Here is a 24,054-nt window from a genome sequence, read left to right on the forward strand (position 1 = left end):
TGAGAAGAGAAGCCGGGCTGGAGAGGGATGATGGTTTCGTTTTCAGAAATGTTGCATCTGAGGCATCTGGGCTGTTTTTTAGGATTGGGTTCTCTGCACAAAATATATTCCATAAATATTTTTAAATTTATTTATTGTACCGTCCAAGCTTGTAAACCTACCAAACCACCTTACGACTGGATATGATCAAAGTGTGAACCCCTAATAAATCGACATTCTAAATCCAATGAAGACGTAGCGAAAACACGGGTTTGCGCTCCCTTAAGCGACGGAGTGATGGTTGGCCTTTGAACATGCTCAATGCTTAACCACAGGCTCCTAGCTCCACAGGCGTCCAAGTGCGAAAAAGCGGTTGCCCCCTGCTGGTCAGAACTGAGTACTTCAGCGCCAGGAGAGGAAATTTCCTAGGGGCGTGGTAGCTGGTGGATGACGTAGAAACCCGGCGTCCGGAGAGAGGCGGTTATTGACTGCGCAAGCAGTGCGCGCCGTGGGAAACCTGACCAGCCGCATGGCTGCCGGTTGCTCAGCGTCTGCGCGGCCGAAGGCGGCCTCAGAAGGGCCGGTGGTGGGACCGGCCGGCGTCTTGCCTTGCCTAGAATTGCCTACCTACGCGGCCGCTTGTGCGCTCGTGAATAGCCGCTACTCCTGCCTGGTGGCGGGGCCGCACCGAAGACACATCGCACTGTCGCCGCGCTACCTTAACAGGAAACGCACCGGTATCCGAGAACAGCTCGATGCCGAGCTCCTGCGCTATTCCGAGAGGTACCAGTCTCTTACACTTTTTTTTCCCAGAGCGGACAACATCATAACGTTGCTTACTGCTCCTTCTTTGGGGCACGGGATGGGGGCAGCGGGTGGACGTCCTAATGGCGCAGCAGAAAAGGGGCGAATGGGAGGTCGCACCGGCCTTGGCGAGCTTACCCCGAGGCATTCTGGAGTGGCAGTCCACCTCGAGAGGCTAGTGCCTCCCTGGTCAAGATCTGTACAGAGTCCCTTTCATAGGCAAAGAAGAAAACGTTAAGGTGAAATGAATTGTGTCGGCGGAAGGGGTGAAGAAGGTCGCTCCACGAGAGGTAGAGGTAAGAATAGACCGGGGGTCAGGAGACCGGTTAGTTCTGTATGTCTTCTCATTTGACAATGTGGAATGCAGTACTTCTAAAGATTCTCTCTCACTATATAGGAAGTTATACATGAAGCATTAATACTTCGTTTAGTCGTTTATTTATAAACCACGAAGGGCGGTTTTTATTGTTTTGGCCCTGGTACTTTCCCTGGGTTCTTTTCTCTTGGACCTGATCAGGGATGAGAGAAATACTATTACTTTGTTTCCTTTTTAAGAGTAGGAAAAGGAAAGCCTATTGCTCTTGAAGATGAAAAAAACCTTTTGATGCATTTAAAGTAAGATATTCGAAAATAACTTGAAAACTCTTAGAATTACAAGCGTGGAGGGTCAAGGGGAGGGGGCAGATATACCTTAATATTCCTCTAGACCACTTGGCTGGAAAGTAAGGGTTATAAAACTAGAGTGAGTGGATTCCCTGGGGATTCGTTATTACCCTTCAGGAATTTAATGAACCCATGGAAATTGCAGTTTTCCTATGTCAGTTTTCTTGGGTAAAGCATCCAAGGTTTTCACTACTTTCTCAAGGGATCCTGAACACTACACAGGTTAAGCATCTAGAATTTGCAGCTTCCTCCGAGCACCAGCACACACCTGTGTGTCTATTTTGTATACTAGAGACTTGGGATATAAAACAAAACAAAACAAAAACAAGATCCCTGTTTCAAGGAGCTTTAAGCGCTAGTAAAGATATAGATGTAAGCCAGATAAATCAATGAAATATTAAAATTTGACAGAAATCTAAATTAAGTTATAGTAAGAAGAAGTGAATTGGATCTTATGACCTTTGAGAACAACTTGATAGGAGGAGGGTACTTTTGAGATAGCAGCATTCTGGGCAAAAAGAGTGGCATAAACAAATGGATAGTAGTTTTGAAGTAGAATACTTTGCCCAGATAATTGTAAGTACTTTATAACTGAAGTAAAGTTTATATCAGGGGAAAGACATTGGGTACAGCTGGAGAGGAGGGCAGTGGCTCAAAGATGGGGTGGAGGATAATTCAGAAAGGATGGCCATTTTGCTCTTCCCTTCCTGCCTTTGCCAGGTGTTTTTTGTTTGTTTTTTCTGTTTGCTTAAGCAGGAAGCAGGGTTACCACTTTGTCCTCTCAGTAACCTCCAACTCTGAAACTTGGCACACTCTTGAGACAGTGGTACCTGTGATGTCTGGGACATAAGCAGATTTGCAGTTTAAGAAACCACTTGATAGCATTATGTGATGGTTTAAGGAGGGTGAGACAGTAAATATGAAGAAAAATTTAGAGCTTGTTATACTTGTCCAAGAGAAAATTGATTAGAGAGGATGCATTTGGGAGATTTAAGGATATGTAAGGTGGTCATAAAATCTGGAAACATAGACAGATGTTTGATCTGTAACTAATTAATGCCTCCACTTTGACAGGCTAGAGGAATAGGAGCCATTACACCAGAGAGATGAGGAAATGACTGGATAATGATAATTTCTGTAACTGAATTGGACAGTGTGACCATGTGGCCTAAGTTGCACTCTGAACAGATGTGAACTCCCCATCCTACCCCTATTATTTTTGGGGTGTGCTAAAAACTCTATTCTGTGCAAAAGTGGCACCATACATTAAACTGTGCATTAATAATGAGGGACAAAACATTGAATATATCAAGAATTGTAATATCGATCCACCACTTATCATATATAGTTTATGTTTCTAGACTTTGAGGCCATCCGATACGATCAGGAGGACATGCTTCTCTTTGTTTAAGAAATTAGGAAAAGGGGATAATTGAGAATGGCTCTCATATTAGTTATCTCAGCAGCATCCCCTATGTGACACACTATCCACCTTTTTTTTCCCCCAGTGACAGAATTTTTTAAAGATAATACCATTTCAGTTTTGAAAAGTCTGCTTAGAGAAAATGAGTAGTTTTCCAAAATCACATTACAATTTCTAAGTTATATCTTTGAGAGGTCATTAAGAAAAAAAAAATTCTTATCCCTTTTGTATATGACAGCTCTTGAGTTATTTGAAGGTGGCAAATATGTTCCCTCCCAGTAGTTCCAGAAAAGTCTTAAGTGTGCATGCAGTCTAATCATCCCTTACACTTGATTTAATTGTTTTCTAAATATCTCAAGTGAGGCTACCACTCTGCCCTGAAACCTACTTAGGATGGTTTCAGAAAAGCAAAGGTAAAAGAGGGAAAGATATAGGTGTTGAGGTGTCTGTCTCTGTCTGATGATTTCTAGTAAATTTTATGCAGTGAGTTGCTTCCCAAAAGGTTTGCTGGATTTACACAAATTCTTTTGGGTTTAGGCTCTATGGTCACATTCCCCAGTCAGCAGTTCTGAACCCTGCAGAACTCAGTACGCCCTCTTATAAGAAATATTTTGCAGTACTACCTTTACTGTCGTTGGAAACACACTTTAGTGTACTGAAATGAAATTTAAAGATAGTATAATCTACCTACACAATTGAAAAAACATTCATATAGTGCTCTAATACAATACAATAAAATGTATTTCAGTGTGGTAATGCTCAAGCATGACTACCTGGAAAGAATAAAGCCTCCTTAACCTATACCTTGAATCATTGTGAATGTATCAGTTGCAAATGTAGATTGGTGCAGGGATCTTGAGTTGACAACTCACATAACATACAGTGTCTATAGTGGTAAAATGCTATTCTGAAATAATGTGTACATTCTCAGTAAAGTTCCATGCAAAACAATCTACTCTTGAATTTATATATTAGTTATATTCCTGGAAATTTTAATTTATATTGAAACCATGCAAAGATTTTATGTTCATACACACACACACGCATATATGTATATAGTTAGGTACTATGACCGACTATTTATAAATGTTTATAAAATGAGGTTTGTCCGCTCATTTAAATCATGTAGAGCTAGGGACAGTTTTCATTGTGTAGGACTGTTTTGTACATGGCAGAATGGTTCCCATCCCTGGCCTTTGCAGTGTGACAACTATGATTAGTACCACAAACTCCCAAATGCCCCTTAGGGGACAACAGTTTTCCCCACTTGAAACTCTTTCATTGTTGATTAGGGGAAACAAAGTGTTAATTTTGTTTTTCTTTCTCATGTGGCGGTTACTTTTTTTTTTAACCCCTCCTTTCTGTTTTCTGGGCCCCTAATATTCTCTTTGTGATGGTATAGTCCCTGCTTAGGAAAGCCACATGCAGAAATTAGTAATTCAAAAGGGTGCTTTCTGGAGTAAGTCTCTGAGTTTATGGATTTCCTAATGTGGTATTTAATTAAGTTCCGTTCCAGTGACTCCTGGCTGTTTTAAACAACTGCTACTGGGTATAAATTCTTACTTTTATTCTCTGTGAACCATTCTAGAAGTTTGAGTTCACCAAAAATGTTCTCTGCTCTCAAAGGCCTTAGACTCCTGTCTGGAATCCAAACATGTAAACAAAGAGGTGAGGGAAATAAGACCAGTGCTCAGAGTCCTATAGGAGTAGAGGCAGCATGACTTCAGCCTTGCCTGGGGGAGTCAGGAAAGTTTTCAGAAACATGTAGGCAGTGGCTGTGGCAGTGAAGCCACCAGCTCAGCCTCCTTAGTAGTTGTAATTTTTTAAGAACTTGGAAATGACATTTGGAAATAGTAGTTGTCCCCTAATCCTGTATGTTTAATCAACATACAGTTTAAAGTGTCAGAATCAGTTCTCAAAAAATGAAATAGTTGTATTTGTTAACATTTTCTTACACTAGCAACAGTTGCAGTTTGGGGATTTTTCTCCATTAAGTCATTGGCTTTAATATTCAGGAACTTCAGCTTTGACCCTAATACTTCTCTTGCTATATGCCATCTAGTACAGAAATTCGGTAATGGTGGATAACACCAAAATTGCCTTGATTCAGTAATATTCACAGAAATAGATATTTTTCTTGCTAAGTCCTGTTTTTTTCTCTCATTCTAGCATGACTAGAATTCAAATGAATAGCAAATAGGGAAGAAGTGTCAACTTATTGCTCTTGCATAATTGGACATTTTGTTTCTGGCTACCTATCTTGAATAACTATTTTTAACTTAGCCATTATTTTGGAACCCTTTGGCAAAATTGAACTTCTAAAGTTGTTGCAGACTAATCATATACTATTGTGCTTTTGCTATGGGTGATTATATTAGGAGATGTATACTCTTTGGACTCAGAATATCTAATCAATTAAAAGGGGATAAACAAATATCGTTTTTCTTTTCTTCTTTTTTTTTTACAGCCTTTTAGGTGTACCCATTGCTTATGATAACATCAAAGTAGTGGGTGAATTAGGAGATATTTATGATGATCAAGGACACATTCATCTTAACATTGAAGCAGATTTTGTTATTTTCTGCCCTGAACCAGGGCAAAAACTTAGGGTATGTATCTTTTTTTTTTTTTTCTATCTTTCTTGTATAGTTATTTAGTTATGTAATTAGGAAAATTTTAAGAGACTGTACACCTTGGAATTCACAAGGATTGCTTTTGTAGGTAACTAAAAATCATTTTTAAGGAAACAAAAATTATTTTCCATCAGTTTAATCTAGGTAAGTTTTTTTAATTTTTATTTTTATTGAAGTATAGTTGATTTACAGTGTTCTGTTAGTTTGAAGTGTACAGCAAAGTGATTCAAGTGATATATATACATACATATATTCTTCTTCAGACTCTTTTCCATTATAGGTTATTACAAGACATTGAATAAGTTCCCTGTGCTATACAGTAGGTTCTTGTTGTTTATTTTATATATAATAGTGTGTATCTGTTAACCCAGCCTCCTAATTTATCCTCCTTCCCCTTCCCCTTTGGTAACCATAAGTTTGTCCTTTATGTTTGTGAATCTATTTCTGTTCTGTAAATAAGTTTATTTGTATCATTTTTTAAAATTCCACGTATAAGTGGTATCATATGATACTTGTCCTTCTCTGACTTTTTCACTTAGTATGATAATCTCTAGGTCCATCCATGTTGCTGCAAATGGCATTATTTCATCCTTTTTATGGCTGAGTAATACTCCAGTGTGTGTGCATGTGTGTGTGTGTACCACATCTTCTTTATCCATTCTTCTGTCCATGGAAACTTAGGTTGCTTCCATGTCTTGGCTATTGTAAATAGTGCAGCTGTGAACATTGGAAGCATGTATCTTTTAGAATTAGTTTTTGTCTTTTCTGGATATATGCCCAGGAGTGCAATTGCTGGACAACATGGTGACTCTATTTTTAATTTTTTAAGGAACCTCCATACTGTTCTCCATAGTGGCTGCATCAGTTTACATTCCCACCAACAGTGTAGGAGGGTTCCATTTTCTCCACACCCTCTCCAGTATTTATTGTTTGTAGACTTTTTGATGATGGCTATTCTGAAAGGTGAGGTGATACCTCATTGTGGTTCTGATGTGCATTTCTCTAGTAATTAGTGATGTTGAGCATCTTTTCATCTGTATGTCTTCTTTGGGGAAATGTCTGTTTAGGTCTTCTGCCCATTTTTTGATTGGGTTGTTTGGTTTTTTTGATGCTGAGCTCTATGAGTTCTTTGTATATATTGGAAATTAATCCCTTGTCAGTCACATTGTTTGCAAATATTTTCTCCCGGTCCATAGGTTGTCTTTTCATTTTGTTTACGGTTTCCTTTGCTGTGCAGAACCTTTTAAGTTTAATTAGATCCCATTTGTTTATTTTTGCTTTTATTTCCATTACTCTAGGAGATGGATTCAAAAAAATATTGCTGTGATTTATGTCAAAGAGTGTTCTGCCTATGTTTTACTCCAGCAGTTTTAGAGTATCTGGTCTTACATTTAGATTTTTAATCCATTTTTAGTTTATTTTTGTATGTGGCGTTAGAAAATGTTCTAATTTCATTCTTTTACATGTAGCTGTCCAGTTTTCCCAGCACCGCTTATTGAAGAGATTGTCTTTTCTCCATTAAATATTCTTGTCTCCTTTGTCATAGATTAATTGACCATTAAGTGCATGGGTTTACTTCTGGGCTTTCTATCCTGTTCCACTCATCTATGTGTCCGTTTTTGTGCCAGTACCATGCTGTTTTTTTTTTGTTTTTTATTTATTTATTTATTTATTTATTTATTTATTTATTTATTTATTTATTTATTTATTTATTTATTTATTTATTTATTTATGGCTGTGTTGGGTCTTCGTTTCTGTGCTAGGGCTTTCTCTAGTTGCGGCAAGTGGGGGCCACTCTTCATCGCGGTGCGCGGGCCTCTCACTATCGTGGCCTCTCTTGTTGCGGAGCACAGGCTCCAGACACGCAGGCTCAGTAATTGTGGCTCACGGGCGTAGTTGCTCCGCGGCATGTGGGATCTTCCCAGACTGGGGCTCGAACCCGTGTCCCCTGCATTGGCAGGCAGATTCTCAACCACTGCGCCACCAGGGAAGCCCACCATGCTGTTTCGATGACTGTAGCTTTGTAGTATAGTCTGAAGTCTGGGAGCTTAATTAACTCCAGCTCCCTTATTCTTTCTCAAGATTGTTTTGGCTATTTGGGGTTTTTTGTGTTTCCATACAAATTTTAAAATTATTTGTTTTAGTTCTCTGAAACTGCCATCGGTAATTTGATAGCGATTGCATTGAATCTGTAGATCGCCTTGGGTAGTATGGTTATTTTAACAATACTGATTTTTCCAATCCAAGAACACGGTATATCTTTCCATCTGTTTATGTTGTCTTCAATTTCTTTTCAGTTTTTGGAGTACAGGTCTTTTGCCCCCTTTGGTAGGTTTATTTGCAGGTGTTTAATTATTTTTGACATGATGGTTAATGGGATTGTTTCCATAATTTCTCTGATAGTTTGTTTTTAGCGTATAGAAATACAACCGATTTCTATATACAGTAAGTCCCCTACACATGAACCTTCAAGTTGCGAACTTTCAAAGATGGAAACATGCATTCCATCAGCGTCAGGCGTGAGTGAAATCACAGCTTGCCTTCTGTCTCCTCTTGCTGACGATCCTTCAGCTCTACCATCTCCCACCTCCTCTCCCTCCTCCAGTCAGTAACTCTTCTTGCCTCTTCACTTGATGCCAGCCCTGGTATGCCAGCTGTTGTACTGTACTACTGTACTTTTTAAGGTATTGTACTGTAAGATTAAAAATGTTTTATTTTTTTGTGTTTGTTTTTTATGTATTATTTGTGTGAAAAGTATTATATACCTATTACAGTACAGTAGTGTACAGCCGATTGTGTTAGTTGGGTACCTAGGCTAACTTTGTTGGACTTACAAACAAATTGGACTTATAAATGTGCTCTCAGAATGGAACTCGTTCAAATGTAGGTGACTAACTGTATTAATTTTGAATCCTGCAACTTTACCAAATTCATTGATGAGCTCTACTTGGTTTTTGGTGGCGTCTTTAGGATTTTCTATGTATAGTATCATGATCCGCAAACAGTGACAATTTTACTTCTTCCTTTCCAATTTGGATTCCTTTTATTTCTTTTTCTTCTATGATTGCTGTGATAAGACTTCCAAAACTATGTTGAATAAAAGTGCTGAAAGTGCTCATCTTTGCCTTGTTCCTGAACTTAGAGGGAATACTTTCAGCTTTTCACCACTGAGCTTGATATTAGCTGTTGGTTTGTCATACATGGCCTTTACTATGTTGACGTATGTTCCCTCTGTGCCCACTTTCTGGAGCGTTTTTACTGTAAATAGATGTTAAATTTTATCAAAAGCTTTTTCTGCTTCTATTGAGATGATCATATGATTTTTACTCTTCACTTTGTTGATGTGTTATATCACATTGATTGATTTGCGTATTTTGAAGAATCCTTGCATCCCTGGGATAAATCCCACTTGATCATGGTGTATGATCATTTTAATGTATTTTTGGATTTTGTTTGCTAGTATTTTGTTGAGTATTTTTGCATGTATGTTCATCAGTGATATTGGCCTGTAATTTTTCTTTTTTGGTATCTTTGTCTGGCTTTGGTATCAGGGTGATGGTGGCCTTATAGAATGAGCTTGGGAGTGTTCCTTCCTCTGCAATGTTTTAGAATAGTTTCAGAAGGATGGGTGTTAACTGTTCTCTAAATGTTTGATAGAATTCACCTGTGAAGCCATCTGGTCCTGGACTTTTGTTTGGGGGAAGTTTTTAAATCACTGTTTCAATTTCAGTACTTCTGATTAGTCTGTTCATATTTTCTTTTCTTCCTGGTTCAGTTGTATCTTTCTAAGAATTTCTCCATTTCTTCTAGGTTGTCCATTTTATTGGTATATAGTTGTTTTGTTGTAGTCTTTTATTATCCTTTGTATTTCTGTGGTGTCAGTTGCAACTTCTCTTTCATTTCTAACTTTATTGATTTGAGTCCTCTCCTTTTTTTTCTTGATGAGTCTGGCTAAACTTTTATCAATTTTCTTTATCTTTTCAAAGAAATAACTTTTAGTTGCATTGATCTTTTCAATTGTTTTTTTTTGTTTATTTCATTTATTTCTGCTCTGATCTTTTGATTTCTTTCCTTCTACTGACTTTTTTGTTTGTTTTTCTTTCTTTCATTGTTTTGTTTGTTCTTCTTTCTTTCATTGTTTTAGGTGTAAGGTTAGGTTGTTTATTTGGGATTGTTCTTGTTTCCTCAGCTAAGATTGTATTGCTGTAAACTTCCCTCTTAGAACTGCTTTTGCTGCGTCCCAAAGGTTTTGGACCATCGTGTTTTCATTGTCATTTGTCGTTAGGTGTTTTTTGATTTCCTCTTTGATTTCCTCAGTGTTCCATTGGCTTAGTAATATATTGTTTAGCATCCACATGTTTGTGTTTTTTACAATTTATTTCCTGTGGTTGATTTTTAATCGCATAGCGTTGTGGTCAGAAAAGATACTTGATATGATTTCAGTTTTCTTAAATTGACTGAGGTATGTATTGTGGTCCCAGATGTGATCTATCCTGGAGAATGTTCCATGTGCACTTGCGAAGAAAGTGTATTTTGGTGCTTTCAGATGGAATGTTCTAAAAATAGCAATTAAGTCCATCTTTGTGTCATTTAAGGCCTGTGTTTCTGTATTGATTTTCTGTCTGGATGATCTGCCCATTGATGAAAGTAGGGTGTTAAAGTCCCCCACTGTTATTGTGTTAAGTTGGTTTCTCTTTTTATGTCTGTTAGCATTTGCCTTATATACTGAGGTGCTCCTATGTTGGGTGCATATATATTTACAATTGTTATATCTTCTTCTTTGATTGTTCCTTTGATCATTATGTAGTTTCTTTCTTTGTCTCTTGTAACATTCTTTATTTTAAAGTCTATTTTGTTTGACGTAAGTATTGCTACTGCAGCTTTCTTTTGATTTCCATTTGCGTGGAATACCTTTCTCCATCCCCTCACATTCAGTCTGTATGTGTCCCTAGATGTGAAGTAGATCTCTTGTAGACAGCATATATACGGGTCTTGTTTTTGTATCCATTGAGCAAGTCTATGTCTTTTGTCAGGAGCATTTATTTACATTTAAGGGAATTATCGATACGAATGTTTTTATTGCCATTTTGTTAATTGTTTTGGATTTGTTTTTTAAGGTCTTTTTTCTTCCCTTCCTCTTTTGTTCTCTACTCTGGTGATTTGATGTCTATCTTTAATGATGTGTTTGGATTGCTTTTTTTGTGTATCTATTATAGATTATTAGTTTGTGGTTCCCATGAGGTTTTCATATAGAAGTCTATATATGTACAAGATTGTTTGAAGTTGCTGATCTTTTAATTTCCAATATCCTGCATTTGTACTTTCCTCTTCTCATGATTGCTGGTTTGTGTGTGGACGATTTCCTGCTTTTACTTTATGTTTGCCTTTACTGGTGACCTTCCCCATTCGTAATTTTCTTGATTCTAGTTGTGGCCTTTTCTTTTCCACCTAGAGAAGTTCCTTCAGGATTTGTTATAATGCTGGTTTGGTGGTGCTGAAATCTCTTAGTTTTTGCTTGTCTGTAATACTTGATTTCTCTGTCAAATGTGAACAAGAGCCTTGCTGGGTAGAGTATTCCTTGTTTTAAATTTTTCCCTTTCATTAGTTTAAATGTATTGCACCTCTCCCTTCTGGTCTGCAGAGTTTCTGTTGAAAAATCAGCTGATAAACTTATGGGGGTTCCCTTATATGTTATTTGTTGCTTTTCCCTTGTTTTAATATTTTTTCTTTGTCTTTTTTTTTTTTTTTTTTTTTTTCTTTTTCTTTGTCTTTAATTTTTGTCAGTCTGGTTAATGTGTCTTGGTGTGTTCCTCCTTGGGTTTATCTTGTATGGGACTCTGTGCTTCCTGGACTTGAGTGTTTCCTTTCTCACGTTAGAGAAGTTTTTGGCTATAATCTCTTCACATATTTTCTCAGGCCCTTTCTCTCTCTTCTCCCTCTGGGACCCATATAATGCACATGGTGGTGCATTTAATGTTGCCTCAGAGGTCTCTGAGACTGTCCTCATTTCTTTTCATTCTTTTTTCTTTAGTCTGTTCCATGGCAGTGATTTCCACCATTCTGTCTTTGAGCTAACTTATTTGTTCTTCTGCTTCAGTTATTCTGCTATTGATTCTTCTACTGTATCTTTCATTCCAGTTATTGTATTGTTCATCTGTTTGTTCTTTAAAAACACCTCATGCAACTTCTTGGTCTGTGCTGCCATTTTTTCCCTCAAGATCTTAGATTATCTTTACTATCATTACTTTAAATTCTTTTTCAGGTAAGTTGTCTATCTCCACTTCATTTAGTTGTTCTTGTAGGTTTTTATCTTGTTCCTTCATCTGGAACGTGTTTCTTTGCCATCTCATTTTGTGTAACTTTCTATGTTTGTGGTCTCCTTTCTGCTGGCTGGAGGATCATAGCTCCTCTTGCTTCTGGTGTCTGCCCTCCTGTTGGTGACGCTGGTCCTGAGGCTTGTGCGGGCTTCTTGGTGGAAGGTACTGGTGCTTGCCCACTGGTGGGTGGAGCTGGGTCTTGTCCCTCTGGTGGGCAGGGCCATGTCAAGGGATGTGTTTATAGGTGGCTGTGAGCTCAGTGTGGCTTTAAGTACCCTGTCTGCTGATGGGTGGGGCTGTTTTCCTATCCTGCTGGTTGTTTGGCCTGAGGCTTTTCATCACTGGAGCCTGCAGGCTGTTGGGTAGGGCCAGGTCTTGATGCCAAAATGGCAACCTTTAGGAGAGCTCACACTGATCAGTATTCTCTGGGGCCTCTGCCACCAGTGTTCTTGCCCCCGCCATGAGCCACAGCTGACCCCCACCTCCCCCACCAGAAATCCTCCAAGACCCATAGGTAGTACGGCCCCAGCTCCTATGGAGTTACTGCATTATGCTGGGTCCCAGTGTGTGTGAAGCCTTGTGTGCGCCCTCCATGAGTGGAGTCTGTTTCCCCCAGTCCTGTGGCGCTCCTACACTCAAGCCCCACTGGCTTTCAAAGCCAAGTGCTTTTAGGGATTCCTTCTCCTGATGCCAGACCCTCTGGCTGGGGAGCCTGACATGGGGCTCACTCTTGTGGGAGAACCTCTGCAATATAATTAATTTTCCAGTTTGTGGGTTGCCCATCTGGTGGGTATGGGATTTGATTATGTCACGAAAACGCCCCTCCTACCGTCTCACTTTGTTTTCTTCTTTGTCTTTGAATATAAAATATCTCTTTTGTTGGGTTCCAGTCTTCTTTATCGATGATTGTTCAGCAGTTAGTTGTGATTTTGGTGTTTCTGCAAGAGGCGGTTAGCTCAAGTCCTTCTACTCTGCCGTGTTTTCTGGAATTGAGAAGCTGCTTTTAGTTTGGATGCTTGCTGTCTCTTTCCTCAGTGTGTGCTTGCCATTATCCCCTTGATATGGGGTGTGTAGGTACAGCCTTCCTTACATGCTCCCCGGACAGTAGGGGCAGCACATGGCACCTGGTGAAAGGTCTTGTGTGGGTGGCTGCTCTCCACTCCTGGGACACCGGGGGCAGGGCGTGTTGCCTGCTCGTGGGTCTCGTGTGGATGGCTGTTCTCACACCCTCCTGGGACAGTGGGGGCTGTGCTTGATGCCTGTTCATGAGTCTCGTATGGGCTGGTGCTGTCTGCGCACTCTGGGGACAGCAGGGGCAGAGCGTCACGCCCGCTTGAAGGGTCTCGTATGGGTGGCTGCTCTCCATGCACTCCTGGGACTGGGACAGGGCAGGGCCTGGCGCCTGCTTGCGGATCTTTTAGCGGCGGTCCATGTCAGCCTTAGGAGCCTGCCATGGTGGCAGTGACTCAGCACACCGCTGGAGCTCCTGTAGTGGTGTCCTGTTGTCTGGGAGCACTCACAGGGGAAAGAAACTCGTGGTGGTCCTAGTCCTTTCCCTGGGTCTGAGCTCTGAAGCCTGAGCTTCAGCACCCAGCCCCCACCCACACCAACAGAGGAGTGTCTCAGGCTGGGGAATGCAGTGTGGCAGTGCCGATCTTCCGTGCATATTATTCTCTGTTTTGCCTTCCACACACCAGTTGCTGCGCTCTCCTCTTAGGCTATGAAGCTACCCCTCCATACATTCTGATCTCCCTGTTGGTGAGGAGACTTCCCAGGGTGTGGGAACCTTTCCTTCTTCGCAGCTCCTTCTTTGGGGTGCAGGACCCATTGCGATTCCTTCTTTTTCATTTTCCTTTTATCCTACCCGGCTATGGGGAGGTTTTCTCGTGATCGGAAGTCTGAGGTCTTCTTTTGGCGTTTAGTAGATGTTCTATGTGAATCGTTCCACTAGTAGATGTATTTTTAATATTTTTGTGGGAGAAGGTGAGCTCCATGTCATACTCCTCTGCCATCCTGATCCCCTCCAGCCAGTCTGTGAACTTTGGTTGGAGCATTTAGTCCATTTACATGTAAGGTAATTACCAATATGTATGTTGTTATTGCCGTTTTTTAAAATTGTTTTAGACTTGTTTTTGTAGGTCTTATTTTTTTCCCCTTTTTAAATTTTATTCTCTTGTGAATGGGTGATTATCTTTAGTGTTATGTTTGGATTCCTTTTGTTTTTCGTGTGTGTATATCTATTATAGATTTTTGGTTTGTGGTTACCATGAGGTTTTTGTAGAGCACTCTCTCTCTCTATATATATATCTATATCTGTATCTATATATATATATCTATATATGTATAGATATAGATATATAAAACACACACACACACATATATATATATATATATATATATATATATATATATATATATATATATATATATATATATGTGATTGCTTTTAAGGTGTTAATCTCTTAATTTCAAATGCATTTTAAATGCCCTGAATTTATACTCTTCTCCCCTCATGATTACTATTTTTGATACCATATTTTACATCTAATTGTTTTGTGTTTCCCTTAATTGCTTACTGTGGATGTAGGTGATTTTTACCACTTTAGTGTTTTCCCCTCCCTACTAGCTTTGCATGTGGGTGATTTCCTACCTTTACTATGTTTGCTTTTACTGGTGAGTTTTTGCATTTGGTAATTTCCTTGTTTCTAGTTGTGGCATTTTCTTTTTTGCCTGGAGAAGTTCTTTTAACATTTGTTGTAAAGCTCATGTTGTGGTGCTTATTAATTCTTTTAGCTGTTGCTTATCTGTGAAGGTTTTAACTTCTCCATCAAATCTTATGAGACCCTTGCTGGGTAGAGTATTTATTCTTGGTTGTAGGTTTTTCCCTTTCATCACTTTAAATATATATATCTTGCTACTCCCTTCTGGCTTGTGGAGTTTCTGCTGAAATACTAGCTGGTAGCCTTATGGGAGTTACCTTGTAGGTTATCTGTTGCTTTTCAGTGTGTCTTGGCATGTTCTTTGAGTTCATCCTGTATGGGACTCTGCACTTCCTGGACTTGAGTGCCTCTTTCCTTTCCCAGGTTAGGGAAGTTTTCAGCTATTATCTCTTCAAATATTTTCTCAGGCCCTTTCTCTCTTATTAACCTTCTGTGTCTCCTATCATGTGAATCTTACTGCACTTGATATTGTCCTAGAGGTGTCTTAAACAATGTCCTCATTTCTTTTCATTCTTTTTTCTTTTTTCTGTTCAGTGGCAGTCTAGGCAAGTTTTTAAACTCCATGCTACTAAAACTGACATGCATGTACAGAGTATATGCCCCATCCAATTTATTCTCTGTATACCATCAGAGTGATTTTTAAAGGGTTAAAAAAATTTTTTTTTATGATTTTATAACTTCTCAAATATATACAAGTATAGTTTGTTTATATAGGATTCAGATGGTATAGCAATATATAAAACTGGAGTTGCAAATCCCAATAGCTGTGGGACCAGGCAGGTAATGGCAATGAACGGTAGGGTCAGGGCATCCATACTGTGCTGTGGAAATGAAGGGCCTGTGGGGAAGGTCTTTCAGTTGTTTGTTTTTTTTTTTTTAAGAGAAGGTGAAAATGCAGAAATTGATGTGAAATCTACTGAAATGTATACATTTATCCACATCACTTGATCCTTTCCCACCAGCAGTTCTCTGTGTTCATATGTACTTGTATATATATATATGTATTTTTTCCTTTTAACTAAAATAAATGTCTATAGGAATTGTTTAGTCCATGAGAACTATTAACTAGCCCTTGATACTGTTAATTAAAATGTAGGTCAGATTTCACTATAACAAAATTGTAAGGCCTTTCTAATTTAAAACTGTTTTTCAATGTCATTTGAACTGCTAGAAATAGTACCCTCGCCCTCCAAACTGGGATCCTATAACCTCCATACTATTAAAGTTGGTAGATTTGTACTTTAAAATTCCCAAATTAAACTGTCATCTGCTTTTTGTAAATTATCATAAATGTAAATATGTGCATGGAAATAACATTCAAATTGTACAGAAAGTGAAATGAAGTTTAATTATCCCTTTTACTCTATCCCCTACAATAAGATCCAGTCCTCAAATACATTTGACCATTTTTTTTCCATTTAATAATATGAGATATAATTTACATACAATATAATGTATCAGGTTTAACTTACATAAAGTGCAATAGATCATCCTGTGCAGCTCAGTGAATTTTGACAAGTGCATATACCATTCTCTCTCCTTAGAAGTGACTCTCATGCCCTTCCCTGGTCAACCCCCTTTATCCTAGATACAAACACTATTCTGATTTCATTATCATAAATTGGTTTCACTTGTTCCGTAATTCCTTATTAGTGGAATTTTTCGTTATACACTCACAGTCTGGCTTCTTCTGGTCATGTTTTTGAGTAATATCCATGCTATTGGGTATATTGGTGGATTCTGTCTTCTAATCATCCATGGTATTCAGTTATATGAGTATATATATGTACTTTGATTATCAATTTGATTATCCATCCTCATTGATGGACATTTGGGTTGGTTCCAGTCTGGACCTGTTATGAACAGAGCTATTGTGAACATGTATTTTCATTTCTCCTAAGTAGAAACTTGAAGCAGTATTGCTAGGTCACAGGGTAAACGTGTGTAACTTTATGGAGAACTAATTTCCCCTTCAGTACTTCCAGTTGCTCTGCATTCTTGCCAACAATTGGTGTTGTCTTTTGATTTTACTGGTGGGCATACGGTAGTTTTTCCTTACGGTTTTAATTTGTATTTCCCTCATGAGCTCTTTTTCATGTGTTTCGGTAAGAGGGGCCTGTTCAAGTACTTTACCCCTTCTTAACTGGGGTTTTGTATTGTTCTTTTCATAGTTTTGATACAAATCCTTTTCAGGTAACTGTATTGTGAGTATTCTTTCCCAGTCTGTGTCTTATTTATTAACTTTTAATGGTATCATTTGATGAGCAGAAGCTTTTAATTTTGATGCAGTCTAATTTATCATACTTTCTAGATCCTATCTAAGAAACTTGGCTACCCCTCAGTTGCAAGGATGATATTCTATAAGATTCTAGAATTTTTATAGTTTTAGCTTTTCTGTGTAGGTCTGTGATCAATCTTGGTTTTTTGTGTGTAGTACTTCCTAGGTCCTTGAGCTCCATTCTCTTGCCCATATTCAGTGTTCTCAACCCATACACTGAAAAGACTTTCCTTTGCTCATTGAGTATTTTTTAATTGAAAACTTTGTCTTTTGTAACAGTTTTAGAAAAATTGAATGGGAAGTATAGCATTCTCATATACATCACCTCCTTCCACACCCCTCCCCCCCAAAAAAACTCACATAAACATACTATTTCAGTTATTATTGACATACATACAGATGTGGTACATTTGTTAACAATTGTTGAGCCAATATCAATACATTATTAAAGTCAATAGTTTACAGTAGAGTTCACTCTTTGTATTGTACATTCTATGAGTTTTGACAAAGGTATAATGACATGTATCCAACATTACAGTATCCTATGGAATAATTGGTCACTCCTCTAAAAATCCTCTGTGCTCTACCTATTCATTGCTCCCTCCCTCCCTTGGAAACCATGGCAACTACTTTTTTTTTTAACTGTCTCCATAGTTTTGCCTTTTCCAGAATGTCATATAGTGGAATCACAGAGTATGTAACCTTTTCAGATTGGCTTCTTTCACGTACAGATATGTGTTTAAGGTTCCTCCATGTCTTTTTCTTCGCTTGATAGCTTATTGCTTTTTATTGCTGAATAATATTCTAATGTATAGATGTAGCACAGATTCTTCAGACCATCCAGAAGGTACCATTCTGGACTCCAGACTCCTTATAAGGAGACAAGTAAGTTTTATTCTGTCACATGTGGAAGGAGGTACTGCCATTGAACAACACTGTATATGTGTTAATATTTCTTATAGTTTTATAATTCAAAATATGTGATTTTTAAAAAAATGCTTCAGGTTTTCATTCATATTATATATGTTGATTCCTAGGGGAATAGAAAACTAAGTTTCTTGGAAATTTTCATTTTAACCTTAAAAATCATATAGTATTGTTATTTAGTTTTAAAGCTTCTAGTAATGTTATGGTTTAGTTAAAATAGCCATGCTCAAGGTGAGCTTTCTAAAAACTCTACAGTGTTCCTAAAGTGGTATTTTAGTGTAACGTGGTAAGTTTTAAATGAAGATCAACTTTTTCGATATTGAATTGTACCATTATTTTGATATTTTCTATTTGAAGATCACTTTGAAGATTGTAAAGTTTGTTTCACCTTTTAACTCTTTGGCTCTCTTCTTGATGTAATATTCTTTTTTCCTTCTTCTCAGGGTACAGTTAATAAAGTGTCTTCCAGCCACATTGGCTGTTTAGTACACGGGTGCTTCAATGCCTCCATTCCTAAGCCTGAGCAGATGCCAGCCGAGCAGTGGCAGACTCTGGAGATAAACGTGGGTGATGAACTAGAATTTGAAGTATTTCGTTTAGACTCAGATGCTGCTGGAGTATTCTGCATTCGGGGAAAACTAAATATCACTAGGTCAGTTCCTAATCACATTATTATCATTTTGATACTTAATCGTTTCTATTAATTCTGAATTTAGGGAACATAAGTCCTGCTTTTAAAAAGTTAATTTTTTTACTGGAATATTTGTACTTCCAAACCATAAAGTCAATGTAAGTATGAATCATAAGTGCTGTGACAGTGCATTGAATATTCTAAAGCTCTGCATCTAACTGGTCTGTATTTTATTAATTCAATTTTTTATTGTCTAGTTTGTTGGTAATCTTTTTAAAAGTTGATCCCTGAACTTGAGACTACTAGAAGCTTAATCATATTGCATAACTATTACCCTTTTGTTTTTACACAGTTGAAACAAATAATTTATTTTATTATTGTCACTATAGCAGGTAGATCATTTAATTTCTGTATTTTTCTTGTTTGGAATTCTTGTAAGAATTACTTTGAGCCTGAGCCTGGGTTCATGGGAGCCAAGTTAATGGCATGGGGGGGAAAAAAAAACTCTTGGCATCCTGTGTTAGCAACTTTTTCTAGATTCTGCCTTGATAAGGCCTTGATAAGTAACAAGAGTATGGGTTAAAGTTCTACAGCAGCTGTCCAAAAGAACTTTCTGTGATGATAGAAATGTGCTATATTTGTGCAATATAGCTTGTTGCTCAAGCCTCACTCTTGAGGAAGTGAATTTTTTAAGTTATCTTATTGAAATTCCTTAAATTTAAATAGTTATAGGTGGCTAGTGCTACTGTATGGGACAGCAGTTCTATAGAGAGAGGGCTACTTCATTGATCCTTGTTTTTATAAAATATTCACAACTTTGAAGTCATACTGCTTCAGCATAGGTTAAGAAGAACAATGAACTATTACTTGAAACAAGGATTGAGGTAGTAGATGGGGAACTCCAATACTTTGATAGATACAAGAAGTTTTTTCTTTTTTTCCTATCAAATGTCACTGGTTTGGCTGATAAGGCTGGGTATGGTGATGTTTAGTGTTCAGTTTGGTTTTCTGAACCAAGCTAAAATTTAGAAGCCATGTTTTTGACAAAAGTTTGTCATTTTTATGTGTGAAACAGTCTGGGAAAAGTACTTGGGAAACAAAAAATTTAACATTTCCAAGACATGTCAATGTGCTGGGAGATAATAGGATAGAATATTTGAAATTTGTGTCCTGGGTATGTTATCTTGTACTACTGTCATTATTTAGAAAAACCTTAGCATGTGGGGAATATTCTTGATCTTATTTTGTTCTTTCATTTTTGCTTAATGTTCTGTAAATTTTTTAAATTGTTAATTTATAGTTTACAAACCAAGTGCTCTGCAGTTTCTGAAGAAGTAACAGAAACTGGCACTGAAGAAGCTACTGAAAAACCTCGAAAGAAGAAAAAGAAAAAGAAGAAAGACCCAGAGCCATATGAAGTGGAAGGTGGTACCACAGAGCTAGCAGATTTTGCAGATGTTACCATGAAGGAAGAAACAGATCTGCAGATTAATAACAATGTGAGTGGCCTCTGGGAGGAAGAGCCAAAGAAGAAGAAGAAGAAGAAGAAAAAGCACCAGGACCCTGTTTTCCAAGGCAGTGACTCTAGTGGTTACCAAAGTGACCATAAAAAGAAAAAAAAGAAAAGAAAGCACAGTGAGGAGGCTGAATTTACACCACCACTTTTGGAACATGCACCACTTTTGGAACATGCACCTAAAAAGAAAAGGGAAAAGTAATTTTCTTTAGTGCATTTTTAAATACAATTTGGTTTTTTAAAAATTGATTTACACAAAACAGGTGACTGACTATGAAATGTTTTGTATTCCAATACTTTGCAAAACAGGGAACATTTGATTAGGAGTTGAGTTTTTGGTGCTAAAATTACAAAACTGATAATTTGGGAAATGCCAGTATTATTAAAGTGCCATTTTACTGTATACAGAATAGAAAGGTAAGAGCTGCCCTCAATCTCAACTCCTTCATTCTTCCAGTGTATACATTCTAAATAAAATGATTTCTACAGTCCACAAAAGGACTTTTAAAATACAATGTTATTTCATACAGAATGAGTTTTGAGCTTGGTTTTTGGTTTTTTTTGTTGTTGTTACAGGTTTCACATTTCGTCATGATGTTACATGACATGCTATTTTGCTTTGTTTAAATTACCAGTTTTAGGATTTCTTTTATCATGGCTACTACAGTATTTCTACTGTTTAACTTAGAATGGTTTGCCAAAGGAGTTTCTGAAGTTTCCAGAGCTCTTACGAACCTTGCCACTACTGACTGTGTGGTGGGAAACAATATTCACTATCTCTTCTTCTAGGTGCATGCATGTTGTTTTCCTTTTTCTCTCAGTCTAAGAGGTTGAGGGAGAGGCTGTTTTCTGACACTTGTTCATTTGTGCTTCAACCATTCTGCTTTTGTTGTGTGTGGGAGAGGAGGAGAGTCTGCTGAAGACAGGAAAAATGTGATTCTGACTAGTGAGGAATTTCCCTACTTTTAATATTTGAGTTAAGCTACTAGAAATTATTAGGAAGAGAAAACAGCTATTCACTGCTTTCACTGAGAAAATGTGGAATATGTCTTAACTATTGGAAAACAATGAAGAATGAAATGACAAGCTGGTTCAGCCTGATAATCAATGCAAGGTCGTAATTTAACAGGTGTTTGATGATCTGTGTGTAAAACACATTCTACTAAGGTCCAGGGGTATAATGGCAAACAAGGTAGAAATAATTCCTTCCCCCATGGAATGTCATAGGAAAAACAGATGCACATACACAATATAAGTAAGAAAATACAGAAAATTACTAATTGTGGTAAGTGCTACAAAGAAAAAGAAGATTGTCTACTCACTGTTAGTTGTGATCCATGGCAGCCACTGTCATTGCCATTTATCTAGTATGAGACATAGTACTGGTCTTACATTGTTTAATGTTTGTTAATGTATGGGTTCCCATAGTAGTAGATCCAAATCTGTAATGATAGAATATAGAATTTGGAGAGTGGCAGTCATTCACAGTGTTTGTCTAAAAGCACATGTTCCAGACAGTGGAAATGTGCAGGCCAGTGTCTTTCCTTATCATTAGGTTCATGTGGGTATTTAGCCCTCAAAATGTAGCTAGTCCAAATAGAGATGAGGTATCAGTATAAAATACACATCAGATTTTGAAGATGTACAAAGAAAGAATGTAAAATATCTCAATTTTGTATATTGGTGAGATTATAATATTTTGGTACACTGGGGTAAATAAAATGTTACAATTAAATCAGCTTTTTTCATTTTTTTTTTAAAGATTAAAAATTGCATCTGAGGGGCCCACCTTATCTTTGTTTTGGACAGCACTGGTTTAAAGGAAGGATGAGTTGAAAAAGATTTAAAACAAGCTATACCATGTTCTTAAGAGTTTAATGTAGTACCATACCCAGAAAATGTCTTATAAATGTCTTATAAATACTTCCTTTAAATTTTTAAATTTAAATACATAATTATAATCATGTCTGACTTAATGTGAAAAATTAATGTTTAGTGAAACAATTCTAAATCGCTTCTGGTAAATACCAAGGAAGCTGTTAAATTAATGCTATTCATGGAAAAATACTTTGTGGCTTAGCAAAGTAAATTCCTGCATATTTATTGTATTTTGCTTCAGTTGCTGCTTCTGTTAATGTTGTATTTTAAAATAATTTGCATCTTTGAAGAAAAACGTATGCTGAACTTGAAACTAGATTTATTCATGGTTTTTCACAATGTCAGTAGCTTTGAAAAGGCAGATCTGGTCATTTGCCTTGCCTAGAATAAAGTAACAATGACAGTTGTTTTCATCTGATACAGAAACCTCTGATGATGGTATCTTCCATATAGCCTTCAAAACACTTCTCACGTGCTACACTAATGTAGGTTTTTCCTTTTTATCTTGGAATTTGCTCATTAAAATCCTCTAGCCTAGACTAGACCCCTTATCCTCTCTTCAGTTCCTATTAATCATTAAAAGGAAGTCTGAAATGTTTTCAGGACTCTGGTCACCACACCACCAATCACACCCTCTATCAAGGGGATAATGGCCAGCACATACTGAGGAAGAATGTGGCAGGCATCCATACTGAAAACAGCCCTCCAAAATTATTAGACTTATACAGGCTACACAGGGATGCTCCCACATAAAAACAGCCCTTCACAGTAGATAAGTTTCTCCTAAATTCACAGAGAAATATAAGTAAAATGAAGAAGCAGAGGAGCCACTCCCAATAAAAGAACAAGAGAAAGCCCCGGAAAGAAATAATAAACAGACCTCTCCAGTCTACCAGATCCTGAATTTAAAAAGGAGGTAATAAAAATACTGAAGAAATTAAAGGCTATCTATAGAAATGCACTAGAACTAGAAACTATAAAGAGGAGCCCATTAAAATTAGAAAACTCATTTGCCAAGATGAAAGCTGAGCTAAAGGCAATGAATAGCAAACTAAATAATGCAGAAGAATTAATATGTGATCTGAAAGATACAATAATGGAAATCAGAACAGCAGACAAATGAAAAAAAATGAAAGCAATATATGAGGCCTATGGGATAATATGAAGTCTTCCAATCTACACATAATTGGGATGCCAGAAGGAGAAGGAAGAGAAACAGGAATGGAAAATGTATTTGAAGAAATTACAGCTGAAAACTTCTCAAAATTAAAGAGATATCCAGGTACAGGAAGCACAGAGGGTTTCAAACAAGATGAACCCAAACAGACCTACACCAAGACATATAATTAAAATGGCAAAAGTTAAAGAGAGGATTCTAAAGGCAGCAAGAGAAAAAGAGCTAGTTAAAAGGGAACCACCTTAAGGCTATCAGCTAGTTTCTCTAAAGAAACATTGCAGGTCAGAAGGGAGTCTCAAGATATATTCAAAGTCCTGAAAAGGAAAAACCTGCAACCTAGGATACTCTACCCAGCAAGATTATAATTTAGAATAGGAGAGAGAATTTCTCAGACAAGTAAATTTTAAAAAGTAAAGCAATACTAAACTTATCCTGAAAGAAATATTGAAAGGTCTTCTCTAAATAGAAAAGAAGCAAAAATCTACAGGAAAGAAATCACAATTGTAAATTACTTAAATAAGACAGTACATAGATTTTTTTAAACATCAAGAAAATTTGTGAAAGTGAAAATACAATGAATAGCAAAAGGATAAACATGAAAATGTAAAAGAGGACAGAAAAATCATAAAATATGGGGAAGGGGAGTAAGAAAATGTAGTGTTTTTTTTTAGAATGTGTTTGATCCTATATGATTACAAGTCTAAAGCAAGTAGATATAGTAATGGGTTAACATACTTGAAAAGCTGGGTAACCACAAATCAAAAACATACAATAGATTCACAAAAACCAAAAACGAGAGAACTCAGGCATAATATAAAAAAAGAAAACCATCAAACCACAAAAGGAAAAACAAAAAGGAAGAAAGAAGAAATACAAAATCAACTGGAAAACTAGGTTTAAAATGGCAATAAATACATGTCTATAAATAGCTACCTTAAATGTCAATAGAGTAAATGCTCCAAGCAAAAGACAGAGTGGCAGATTAGATGATAAAACAAGAGCATACAATATGCTGCCTACAAGAGACCCACATTAGGGCGAAGGACACACACACACTGAAAGTGAGGGGATGGAAAAAGATATTTCATGCAAATGGAAATGAAAGCAG

At 37.3% G+C, this 24,054-nt stretch overlaps 1 protein-coding gene across 1 annotated transcript; it reads left to right on the top strand.

The window, feature by feature from the left end:
• Positions 1–281: 281 nt before the first annotated feature.
• On the top strand, positions 282–21,626 carry POLR1F (RNA polymerase I subunit F). Its single transcript, XM_082398546.1, has 4 exons — positions 282–762; positions 5,337–5,478; positions 18,188–18,396; positions 19,676–21,626. Exons 1-4 carry the CDS (start codon positions 509–511, stop codon positions 20,091–20,093), a joined length of 1,023 nt encoding a protein of 340 aa, XP_082254672.1. The 5' UTR covers positions 282–508; the 3' UTR covers positions 20,094–21,626.
• Positions 21,627–24,054: the final 2,428 nt, after the last annotated feature.

Source organism: Balaenoptera borealis (assembly GCF_965194805.1).
Source record: "Balaenoptera borealis genome assembly, chromosome: 7".
NCBI classification, from domain to species: Eukaryota; Metazoa; Chordata; class Mammalia; order Artiodactyla; family Balaenopteridae; genus Balaenoptera; species Balaenoptera borealis.

What these genes read in the sequence shown, in the direction of transcription:
- POLR1F (XM_082398546.1), top strand. Translation starts at nt 509, where the DNA reads ATGGCTGCCGGTTGCTCAGCGTCTGCGCGGCCGAAGGCGGCCTCAGAA. An exon ending in CTCCTGCGCTATTCCGAGAG is followed by an intron (nt 763 to 5,336) that starts GTACCAGTCTCT and finishes TTTTTTTTACAG; the next exon opens with CCTTTTAGGTGTACCCATTG. An exon ending in GGAAAACTAAATATCACTAG is followed by an intron (nt 18,397 to 19,675) that starts GTCAGTTCCTAA and finishes GTTAATTTATAG; the next exon opens with TTTACAAACCAAGTGCTCTG.